Source organism: Drosophila sulfurigaster, chromosome X, assembly GCF_023558435.1.
Source record: "Drosophila sulfurigaster albostrigata strain 15112-1811.04 chromosome X, ASM2355843v2, whole genome shotgun sequence".
Lineage (NCBI taxonomy): Eukaryota > Metazoa > Arthropoda > Insecta > Diptera > Drosophilidae > Drosophila > Drosophila sulfurigaster.
In genome coordinates this window covers 17052901-17064738 of record NC_084885.1, presented here as the reverse complement: position 1 = coordinate 17064738, position 11838 = coordinate 17052901, and the positions used below count along the sequence as shown (strand labels likewise).

General features: G+C 35.5%; 3 protein-coding genes across 3 annotated transcripts; all 3 read right to left on the bottom strand.

Annotated features, from left to right (window-relative positions):
• Nucleotides 1-2285: 2285 nt before the first annotated feature.
• LOC133849094 (acylphosphatase-1) lies at nt 2286-2752 on the bottom strand. The gene has a single exon (XM_062284968.1). It carries the CDS (start codon nt 2642-2644, stop codon nt 2321-2323), a length of 324 nt encoding a protein of 107 aa, XP_062140952.1. The 5' UTR covers nt 2645-2752; the 3' UTR covers nt 2286-2320.
• Nucleotides 2753-4528: 1776 nt separating this feature from the next.
• LOC133848321 (protein snakeskin) lies at nt 4529-11838 on the bottom strand. Its single transcript, XM_062283824.1, has 3 exons — nt 11656-11838; nt 5188-5305; nt 4529-5107 (listed from the first exon to the last, which is right to left on the bottom strand). The coding sequence occupies exons 1-3, from the start codon at nt 11695-11697 to the stop codon at nt 4887-4889; spliced, it is 381 nt and encodes a 126-aa protein (XP_062139808.1). The 5' UTR covers nt 11698-11838; the 3' UTR covers nt 4529-4886.
• Nucleotides 5556-6784, bottom strand: LOC133848320 (uncharacterized). Its single transcript, XM_062283823.1, has 2 exons — nt 6476-6784; nt 5556-6400 (listed from the first exon to the last, which is right to left on the bottom strand). Exons 1-2 carry the CDS (start codon nt 6666-6668, stop codon nt 6180-6182), a joined length of 414 nt encoding a protein of 137 aa, XP_062139807.1. The 5' UTR covers nt 6669-6784; the 3' UTR covers nt 5556-6179.

Sequence of the window (11838 nt, the reverse complement as noted above, 5' to 3'; positions counted from 1 at the left end):
AATCACAATCTTCGTCTTTCTATCTCTCTCTCTCTCTCTCTCTCTCTCTCTCTCTCTCTCTCTCTCTCTCTCTCTCTCTCTCTCTCTCTCTCTCTCTCTCTCTCTCTCTCTCTCTCTCTCTCTCTCTCTTTCTCCTCTTAGTAAGAGAACAAATTTCAGTCTAAGCCTATCTATCTATCTACCTTATTTCAACCTCTCTACTATTCAAAATCTTCATTTCTCTCTCTTTCTTCCTCCTGTCTTTTTTTATATCTAACTTCAATAATTATTCGCTTTCCATCTCTTTCTTTACCTTCTCTTTCTGTCATTGTATGCTTATATTTTATTTAACATTTTTATACCCGCTACCCATAGGGTAGAAGGGTATTATAACTTTGTGCCGGCAGGAAATGTATGTAACAGGTAGAAGGAGGCATCTCCGACCCTACAAAGTATATATATTCTTGATCAGCGTCAACAGCCGAGACGATATAGCCATGTCCGTCTGTCCGTCTGTCCGTCTGTCCGTCTGTCCGTCTGTCCGTCTGTCCGTCTGTGTGTCTGTCCGTCCGTCCGTATGAACACCTAGATCTCAGAGACTATAAGAGATAGAGCTATAATTTTTTTTCGACAGCATTTGTTATGTTTGCACGCAGATCAAGTTTGTTTCAAATTTTTGCCACGCCCACTTCCGCCTCCGTAAATCAAAAAAATCGAATAACAAGCGTAATTGTAAAGCTAGAATTACGAATTTTGGTATATACAATAATAACTATAGCATTTATGATTCCTGAAAATTTGGTTGCGATCAGATAAAAATTGTAGAAGTTATTAAAGAAATAGTTTTGTATGGGCAAAAACGCTTTCTATGTATGTGTTGTATGTATGCGTATACGTATATACATGCTCGCCTCTATATTTGTATATGTATGCAAGAGACACTGCGATAGCTCTATTGGTAGAGTGCAAGCTTATTACTGCTGTGGTAGTCGGGGGACTCGGGTTCGAGTCCGCTCGGGGTACAAATTTTTTTAATCGTATTTACAACAATTATAAATAAAAATTGTGGATTTTGTTAAAGAAATATTTTGTATGAGCAAAACCGCCTGCTATGTATGTATTGTATGTATGCGTATACGTATATACATGCTCGTCTATATTAGCATCTGTATGCATAAGGGTTCTTAAGCAATGCGATAGCTCAGGTGGTAGAGTGCAAGCCGCGTATGTTGTGGTGCCCGGGTTCGAACCCGCTCGAAGTACAAACTTTTTTTTTTTTTAACCACACGGTCGGTGGTGCTGGAGTTCAAATTCCGATCGAAAATACATGCATATTTATTTTTAATATTTTGAGATTATTACCGCAATATATTGCTTTTATTCAAAATGGGTAGCGGGTATTTCACAGTCGAGCACACTCGACTGTAGCTTTCTTACTTGTTTGTTTTCTTTCTTGTTATATCTATTCTATTGACATCTACCTGTCTCTGTCCTTTTCAAAATCTATGTGTCCCTATATCTCTCTTTCTATAAAAGTATATATATGTAGCTTTATCTAAAACTCTCTTTCCATCTCTTTTCGTATCACCTTCACTTTATTGTTTTATATGAATATCTTTCTTGTTTCTAGTTTAGTTATATTGTCAACTTTCATTCTCTGTGATTTTCTCACTCTCTTTATATACATGTTTATATCTCTTTCTTTCTATATCTATCGTTCACCTTCTCTTTAAATGGATATATTTGTCTTAATTTCTTTGAATGTTCAATGTTTCTCTTCTATCTTTCTCCCCTCTTGTTTGCAAACTTTCCTACTTCTCTTTTATTGCCTTGACACAATTTGCTATTCGCATAAGCTTCCCCCTTATATAGAGATAGATACAACCAGTGGTTAAATGGAGAATGCCTTCTCCAATACTGACGGCCCATTAACAGATGCGTCTTGAAATATATGTTTGTCCATGTATATGTGTGTGTGTGTGTGTGTGTGTGTTTGTGGCCTGATCGCGTATTGTTTACAAAACATAATCACGATTTTGTTGCCGGCGTGCCGCAACCATTTGTATGCAAAATTGGTGGCACCTTCCCGCATTGAATGAATTCGCGAGCAGTTCCCGCAGATAAGATCAGACAACGATGATGGCGATGGCGTTGATGATGATGATGATGATCGAGTATAATAAGTAATATGATCGACTGGAAACTCGTTAAGTCGTTTAAAGACAAATAGGCCTAAACCGAACCGAACCGAAAAGTCTAGGCCAAAAACATCAATAATCCAAAGATTAGATCACAACAAGATAACAGACTTTGGGATTTTGCTTTATTGATGTAATTAATTTCATGGCGATTTCCTCAGCTCGAATGTCTCGTATGTATAATCCACAATGATTTTCAGATTCTTAACGATAAACTCCTTGACAGCAGCCACATATTCGGCAGCTGTGGCGATCAACTGTTTGAATTTCTCAATCACTTTGCCCTCGCCCTGCAATTGACCCTTGTAAAAATCATCGGAGACCCGCGTGATATAACCCCGCAGACCCAACAGCTTCGCCTGGGCAACGGCAAACAATTCAAAGGCCTCCTTGGGCACCTTTCCGTGTATCTCAAAGTCACAGCCCATAATCGTGGGCTTCTCTTCGGCCTTCGAGCTGGCTGCCATGCTGAGGTCCAAAAGCTAAAATGATTATTACCAGATCTCTCTGTGTTTTCCTTTATTTTTAGATGTAGTTGTTGTTCTATAGCACATGAAGTAATTTCAACAGCCTGTTATAGAGCTGCTACTATAAACGATTGTGAGATGAGCATTCAACACGAACATAACCCTGACGAATGCTAATTTGCTCGCAAAATATATAATAATGCTTACTACTAAAATGTATAGTATATAATTATGATTAAAGCGAAGATTAGAATACCAAAACAAAAAAAAAACATAATGAATTTAAATGTAAATCACAACTCGGTTTAAAGTCTCTTGTAAGTGAGAGCGTAGCAGAATGTATCTCAATCCCAGGCTAAAAGCGATTTATCTCAACTTTGCTTTTATCCGTCGACGACGCTTCCACAAAGACCGGATCCGGAGTGCTTCTGAAGGGTTGAACATAAGAAATAATTATAAATTAACTAAATTGCTTAATTATCAACCAAAGACAGCGACAACGAGAGCAAAAACAAAATCACAAAATCACACGCAGAGGCTAAAAGGCACAACAAACAAGTAAAAAAGTTACAGTCGCATCAAGTGAAATACCAGGCGAACATAAATCAGCAGCAAGAAGAAATACAAAAAATTGAGAAGGCGCGGCACAAGTTTGCTGCAAAGTATTAGTTGGTGTAAGTTTCTCGGACTAATGCCTTCTTATTTTTTATGTTCTTCGCATGATCGGCTTAAAAGTCTGCAATATTTCGTAAACAGTAAATTTTTTTTTTTCCCCCGTTTGCAATTCTCAATTGGTTCTGGACGGGAGCTGGACATTATCACTCTCAATGAGCAGATGATTTTATGATGATGATGCTCTTGTAGCCGTGGAGCAGTTTTTTTAGCATGCCCTGCACACAGTTCTCGACTGCTTTCGATGGTGTAATGGATGCCAATAAGGGCAAAGTACCTCGTGCTGTGAACGACATCCGCCATGGAGGCGGAATATCGCTTTAAAATCATCATGAAATATCTTTTATCCGATCGCAACCAAATTGTGAATACATCATCTAAATTTTAAAATAAATTTTTGTATTATTGCCAACATTAAAAGTAAACAAAAATAAAATTTTCAAAAGAAATTTTGAGTGAATACTTGCTGCTTTTATACTGGATGCTTTTCTTACGAATTGGAGAACAAAGCTTGAAACACTTAATCAGCAAAATAATAAAAAATACTTTTCAGAATAAATTCGGTCTGCTTTAAAACTAAATATAATATCTAAAATTCATAGTTTTTTAAGTTCTACAAGTTTTCAAGTAAACTTGAATAATTTGTATTTTAAAGATCAAGCTTTTCTATATGACAACATCTTGGAATTTCATAAAATATAATTCAACTTCCTAAATAAATTTCCAGATCAAATATTTTGTTATGTTTTAAAGAAAAAAATTAAATTTACTTAACAAAAAATGACTCAACTTTAAGCGTCGCAAATCTGCCAAGAAATAGTTATGAGCAGATCTTGAAAACTGAAAGTTAAATTGCAATGAAAAAAAAGCTGTCAACCTTTTAGGGCCGGTTTTTTTTTCGCTAACAGCAGTTGGCACGTGACGTCACGCGGCGTGTGTCGAAGCAATTTTCCCAGAAAAGAGTCTGAAAATGCGCTTGAAGCGCAATTATGCGCAATTTTCTCAGCCTGAAGCTGGAGCAGAATAAAGCGAGACGGAGTAGCGAAATAGCGGCGCAATTATTATATAAGACATGACCACTTTTTAGATTAGCGTTGATAGCCAGATACCAAAATACTACCAGGCACAGATACAGATACAGATACACAAGCGCAGTTACAGAGATACATAAACAGATAGAGATAAACAGATAAACAAACACAAGTACACACATAGCATAGATATAGTATATATATTTGTTTTCATGGATTCCTGTGAACAATTTCATCGTAAATGTTTAGCAAACGCTGTTTTTTGTTTTTTTTTTTGTGCGAATTAGAGTTTCACTTAAGTGCTACACATAGTAGATATATAAAAAAAAGTATTACATATAATAAGTGTAAATATGTGAGTGTGTTTTTGTATATAGTATATAATATGATAATCGTAGAGTTTACATCAGATTCATATTCCGCTTGATGACCCCAAACACAGAAGCCATGAGAATTTCAATTGATTTTTGTATAGTATAAAAAAAAAAAAAAACAAGCAGCTCTGTTGATCATCTTTTTGCTGTTGTTATTTTCGGGCCTTACGTTCTGCAGATGGAGAGCGTATCGAGCAGAAAGACGGCGCCATTGATGATCATGAGGGAGCCGGCTGCGATCGAATAACGCTTGCGATCACCATAGTAGGCATGCGTATCGTGCCACTCGTCAATAACAAGTGCGCCCGATGCCACAAACAGCACGCAACCGATCAGCGAGATTAACGCATTCAAACGCTTCTCAATTACCGATCCCAGCACGTGTCCTGCAATTAGAAATATTAATACGATATATATTATACAATATGTGCGAGATGAGAGATTGTATCTTAGAGATTGTACTTACCGATTAGGAGAATGCCACAAATGACGGTGTAACCGCCGATGGTTCCGCAGACGATCAATGGACGCTTGCTCATGTCGCCAACCGTCTCGTAGAGCACCACACAGGCAATGGCAATGGCCTTGGCAAATGGAAAGAGAAAATCATTAAACGGTTAATAATTTTTTACGAAAATATTTACAAATTATTTATAACTATTTTTTGTTGTTGAATATATTTATAGTTTCTAGTATATCAAAAGAAATATAGTTCGAAGCATTCGATTTTAATAAAATATTTTGAAGTTTGTGTCCCAAGTTCAAATAATTTTTTTTTTTGTTTATTAAAAAAAAAAATAATATTTAAAAATTATTTATAATTATGATGGTCGAATTATTTGGTAATTTCAAATTATTATGTTTGGCTAAAAATTACAATTTAACGAAATATTTTCAAGATTGTGCCTCATTTCCACTTATTTTTTGTTTCGGAAAAATACCCAAAAATATTCAAAAAATATTTATAAAAGTTTGTTGTCGAAATTAAATATATATTTTTAGTTTTTAATATAACAAAAAATATATATTTTAAAAAAGTGCTATTTCATAAAATATGTTTAACCTTTTACACAAATTGCACTGCATTTTTGTTTAATAATTTATAGTCAGCTGATGCTTTATACTATACTGAAAGCAGTGCTGCATTCTAATGAATAATATTTAAATTTGTTAAAAGTGCTTTTATAAAAATACATTACTTATTCCTTCACAAATAACTTCTCAAGTAAACACAACTCTTTCACTTCCATCAAACTCTAAGCAAAATGTACGATTTGTATAGCATACTTTTTGGCGCCAGCTTAATTCAAACGCCAAAAGCAACTATTTAATTATTTACTACTTCAACACATGCAGCTCAATTATATATATATACATATATACTATATATGTTAGTATTTCCTCTTCATCAATTAATCAGCATAATGAAATGGCATTCGGTTCTTTTTTTGGCAACATTTATTTGGCGTGAAATATGACAAATGTGTCGGCGATAAAAATGGCTCCATTGGCAAAAGCCAAAACGCCCGCAGACAATATGGTGTTCTTATCGATGGCCGTCTCGTAATTGTTCATCCAGCGATCGAGAATGATGGCCCCGGTGGAAATGAATAGCACACAGCCGGCGACAGCGAAGAGTACATCGATTCGTCTGTCCATTTTGGCGCCCAACAAATGTCCTGCAAAATGCGAACATGCGAACATGGCAAAATCACAACGAACACAGCTTGGAACAACGTGACGAAAACATTTACCTATGGCTAGGGAACTGCAAATGATTAAATACCCAGCTAATGTGCCACAGACGAGCATCGCTTCGCTGCTATAGCCATGATCCGCAACGCTTTCAATCAATAAAATGATGCTGGCGGTGAAGACCTGCGATGAGCGCTCGAAACTTGAGTCAAAGGACGTTGAACGGACAACTACTGGACGGCAAACAGACATAGTCGAAAGTGGTTGGTGCAAGAGACAAACAATTAAAGTACTTGGAGAAATAAGTTCAGAGAAAAGGAGTGAGTTAAAGATTGTTAAATCATTCGACAAACACGACACGAATCAAAGAAAAAATAATACGTTTTCGGCTAGCTTCAAGCACTTGATAATGATTGAACACAAAATCTTGAAAGAAGTTCAGAAGTTGCAGCTCTTCACAGTCTAAAAAGGAAATAATCGTTATATCCATTTAGCGTATTCTCATCTTTTTTAAATCCCTTTCCTATTAAATAAAAAAAAGTACTGCACATACATATAAAAAGAACATAGAAAAATCCAACTGCGATATCTTTTAAAAGTCACCTTTAAAATCGTAATCAAATAGTTAAGAAGAACTTGGAGTTCACTTCAATTTTCATTCACATATATGTAGTAAAAAGTCAAAAATAATATTGTCAATTCAGCAGTTTTTCCTCTTTTTTAAATATTGAAAGAAATGCAGCCCATATAAAAAGAAAAAGAGAAATCAAACTGTCATTGTACGGAAATATTTAAGAAAAACTTTTAAATCTTTTGGTTCAATTTTCATATTGTCAATATAGCAGTTTTTCCTTTTTTTTCAAGCACTTCTTAGTAAATTAAATAAATTATTGAATAAAATGCGACACATATAAAAACAACATAGAAAAATCAAACAATCGTAAACAAATATTTCAGTAGAACTTTAAAATCTTTTGGTTCAATTATCGAATTGTCTATTTAGCAGTTTTTTCTCTTTTTACAATCACTTCTGAAAAAATTGAAATAAATATTAAAAAAAATTGCAGCCAATATAAGGAAAGCATTCAAAAACCAAACTGCAAATATTTGGGAATAACTTTGAAAACTTTTCGTTCACTGTACGCTTTCAAATTTCATTAATATACTAACCGAAAGCCCCACACAGTGATATCATAAGCGAACATATTGCCAGTTGCTGTTTAAGTCCATTAAAATCATCAGGTAATTCCCGCGACGAGTGCTTGAGCCAATTTGCTTATCAAAATACATAGTTTATTGAGATACTCGCTCGTATCATGTCGATATATTGATGGGCCATTTAGCACTCGGAGTGTCAACACAAAACTGGGGGACAATAATATTAATAATATAGAATTGCGGGGGCGGAAGAGGAGGTGTTGGCTAGCACGGGTGTGGCAATCAATCAATCAATTAGAAATGCCGTTAGTCACCACTAATTGCCCGGCTAAAAGGATGACTCGCTGTTGGATATCCTTGCAGAATATTGTATGCACCACCCGGCTTCCTATCAAACAGTTTCGACTATTATTTAATTTGTAATGCGAGCTACAGCAACAGGAAAATGTCATTAGTCCAGTGTGTGTGTGTATGTGTGTGCTACCAGCTTAGAGATATCACATTAGTCTCTCTTACTCTATATATAGAGCAGTGGCCATTAGTATACAATATTTTTTGTATATCAGACTTATTGTTTGCCACGCGCCCATTAGCAGCAAATAAAATTAGCTGAAATTATGTACGTATGTCAATAGTTCCTAAACATATTGAGCCACCGCAGCGTATGCGTAATACACAACTAAGCATGTATCACGTATACGCAATGTCGATCACAGAGCATTGCATATTCGTTGTCGTTGATGATCGAATTATCTTTCGATTATTGTCTAATCATATTCATACAATAGATATTTGTTCACGTTCTCGCATGTGCGTCGCGTTGTATTATAAATAAAATAAACATGAATCAATACTTCTGCAACTAACTGGAACTATCCATTAGCCAAGACAAGTGCAAGTAGTTGTTACGTAGATTATATTAATAATAGCACACTATTCTATTTCAGGCTTTCAAGCACAAAATTCAAGTGAAAATGTTACAAAAATAGCGCAATACTACAAATTACTAAGCAGTTCATTAAATGTTTTTCAATTTGTTCTTACATATACAAGTATTTATCAAAATTCGAACAATTTTTGAAAGCTTTTACTTATTAAACATAAATGTTGTCTCGCACTTGGCATCATCATGAAAATGGCTTTTCATCTAATAATTGTTGTTGTAATAAAATGTAGAAAATATAATAACTGGAAGTATTAGTAGTGTTAACAACTTCTTAATAACAAAAGCATAAAAAAACACATTTATTACTCTTCCGGCAAAGTTGACTGTACTACGCGTCTTTTTTTTGTTTAGTTTTTTTTTTTGTTTATACAATAACATAATCGCCAAACAATTTCAAGGCTGTGAGAAAATGCATTAATGAAAAATTTGAAAGGAAAAGATTGTTTATAGTACGTTCCGTTGATAATTTGGCGTCTGGTCGAAACGGAAACCTGACCTTGACAACTTGTTACCAAAATCTAGAAGATGATGAACGTAGGCATAGGTCATGTGATGATCATGCTGATGCTGACATCATCCCAAGAAAGATGGCGACCTTTTTTTTTTATAGGCTTAGTGTAATGGTCATAGGTGTGGAATTTCTGTGTTGAGCAGATTATACTCGCGTTCAAATGGACAAAGCAACACGCCCCATTTGTTGATAGATTGTTTTCAGTTTTTGTGCTTTGTGTTTGGTGTTTTGGGCTAAAAATGTTGTAGTAGTCAAGCGAGTTGTTGTCCAAATTAAGCGACGCCGCAACAAGTACAGAAAACAGTAAAACAACAACAAAGAAAATAATAATAGTTACTACGTTTGGCAATTAATTATGTGACGGTGACACGTCATTGACATTGGCCAATGCTCCACTGACGCCCCAAAAAACAAATAACAAATTGCTATTCGAGATTTGAGATTTGAGATTTGCGATTTGCGATTCGCAGTTAACGATTCGCGATTTTGCAGTTAAAACATTTATTGGCTCGCCAACAGATTTGTGAGTACGAAGAAAGAAGCATTGACCGAAAAAGAAAAATATAAATCTAGGGGAGGGAAAAGCGCGCCGAGTATGATGATTAAATGTTTACACAAGGAATGCGCTTGTTATTCTCGCTCGCTCTCGCTATTGTTATTACTTATTTTGATTTACCGATGACTAATGCTGTTTCTATTACGGCTGCTGCTGCTGCTGCTGCTGCTGCTGCTGTTGCTGCTCGATCAGCTCATTAAAGTGACTTAGTCGACTAGCTATCAAATTAGCTATGTCGCTCACACACATCATTTCCATAGCCAGAGTTGTTGTTTTGTTTATACAATGCAACAGATACGTAGAAGCTTCGTCGACCTTTACCGGCTGTCCGCCCGCTGCATAGGCGCACATGGCGTATGCGTAATGAACATTGCATCATCATTACCATAGGCATCATCATCGTTGTGCGACGTGCCAAGGCGCCTCCAAGTGAAGTGCTGCATGAGGCTCGACTTACCTCGATTTCATTTCTGATTTTGGGTGTGGCACGCCCCACGTTACTATATACTATATAACACCGCCCTCGACTACGTGCACAATGATTTAAGACTGCAGTGAAACACTTTTCAATTGCAATTTCAATTTCAATTTACATAAATTAATTAATGTGTGATCTGTTTGTCAGCCAGCTAATTAACGTAATGTTTGCTTAGCAAAACAATTCATCAAAAAGGCAAACATATAAAAATAATATGTTGTCTAAGATATCTTTCAAGTAAAAGCACGAATATGTAAGCAAATATTAGTATTAGATTAATGTTGCTAATTTGAAAAAAAATATATTGTATAGAGCACAAACTTTTTATAATATAATCTAATATTTATTTGTTTCTTTTTTTAGATCATATTTATTTATCTTTATTAACTAACACTTATTTGCTGTAAGTGGTGAATAGATTAAGCAAATTTCTGATTTATATTTTCTCTAATTTCTTATAAGCTTGCTTCAAACTCATCAAATTAATCTAATATAACTTGCGTGTCTCTTTTTTTAACTACAACACTCAAGCGTATATTAATTAATTAAAGAAAGTTCAAGTCTAGTCTCCGTTTTAGTTAGATGATGATGTGAAATATTCTTGGCGGCACTTGCGACACACACACCTCATATAAAGCATTAAGTGATTTCGCCTTGGAAATCTTGAAATTGCATTGCGTGCTATTTTTAACTGTGATCCATGACTGGGGAAACGTTGGAGTTCAATGCTCAATGAGCTCATTGCTCAAGTGAAAAGATCCAGCAATTTGGGGCAGGGTTGGGCACTGTGATTTGTAACTTGCATGCGCTTCAAATTGCGCATACGTCATGTTGCACTGAAGCAAAACCAGGCATTAAAAACGAAAAAACAAAAAAACGAAAGAAACAAAAACAAAGCTGATAAACTGAAATGCATTTTGCATTTAAACAATTATATTATATAGCCAAACGTTGCGATTGCCATGGAATGCACAATGTGACTCAATTTTGTGAGTCAGTGATAAAGTTGAAATAAATAAATAAAATAAGATGGCTAATACTATATGTACATAAATCTGTTCGCATCAAACGGAAGTTCAAATCAAATGTAAATGTGATCCACAAATGTCGTCATGCGAAACAAATAACAAACAAACGACAAAAAAAAGAATAGCTCTATTGAATGTCGTAATACTCCGAATTGGGATAAATGGAGTTGTTGTGTCTCAGATAATCGCACAAAATAATGAATGACATCATGCTCTTTTCGGATCCCAAGAGTAAGCTGTTAGCACGCAGCTTAAAACTACGCAATAACCAGTTGAAAGCCGCAACGGACGCAACCACAAAACAAAAAATACACACACAAAAAAAAAAAACGAAAAACGAATAAATAACCGAAAACTCCTTCAAAGCGAACCCCGAAAATCATTGAGCATTGCAAATGAGTCTAACTGAAGGGTAGCAAAGAGTTTCTCACAGCAGCCGGTTGAAAGAGGATAAGAAAAGGAATAAACACGCAACAACACATAGATAGACGGAGAGTGTGAGTGCGAGAGAGAGAGATAGACTGACATGTATGAATACAATTAACATTCACTTCACACTCACCAACTCAATGATCTTCAACAGCAAACGATTGTTAAACTCCATTGCGTTGTTGTTTTTGTTACTATATTCTTCTTTCCTTGCTCACTTTTGCTTTTCAATTCGCTTTCAGCTGCTTACTGTGTATAGCCACTCGCGACCTATCTACGTGTTGCCCTCGTGTTGTGCAAAAACAGACTGACCTAA

What these genes read in the sequence shown, in the direction of transcription:
- LOC133849094 (XM_062284968.1), bottom strand. Translation starts at nt 2,644, where the DNA reads ATGGCAGCCAGCTCGAAGGCCGAAGAGAAGCCCACGATTATGGGCTGT.
- LOC133848320 (XM_062283823.1), bottom strand. Translation starts at nt 6,668, where the DNA reads ATGTCTGTTTGCCGTCCAGTAGTTGTCCGTTCAACGTCCTTTGACTCA. An exon ending in TTGCAGTTCCCTAGCCATAG is followed by an intron (nt 6,401 to 6,475) that starts GTAAATGTTTTC and finishes CGCATTTTGCAG; the next exon opens with GACATTTGTTGGGCGCCAAA.
- LOC133848321 (XM_062283824.1), bottom strand. Translation starts at nt 11,697, where the DNA reads ATGGAGTTTAACAATCGTTTGCTGTTGAAGATCATTGAGTTG. An exon ending in TGTTGAAGATCATTGAGTTG is followed by an intron (nt 5,306 to 11,655) that starts GTGAGTGTGAAG and finishes CCATTTGCCAAG; the next exon opens with GCCATTGCCATTGCCTGTGT. An exon ending in TTGTGGCATTCTCCTAATCG is followed by an intron (nt 5,108 to 5,187) that starts GTAAGTACAATC and finishes TTCTAATTGCAG; the next exon opens with GACACGTGCTGGGATCGGTA.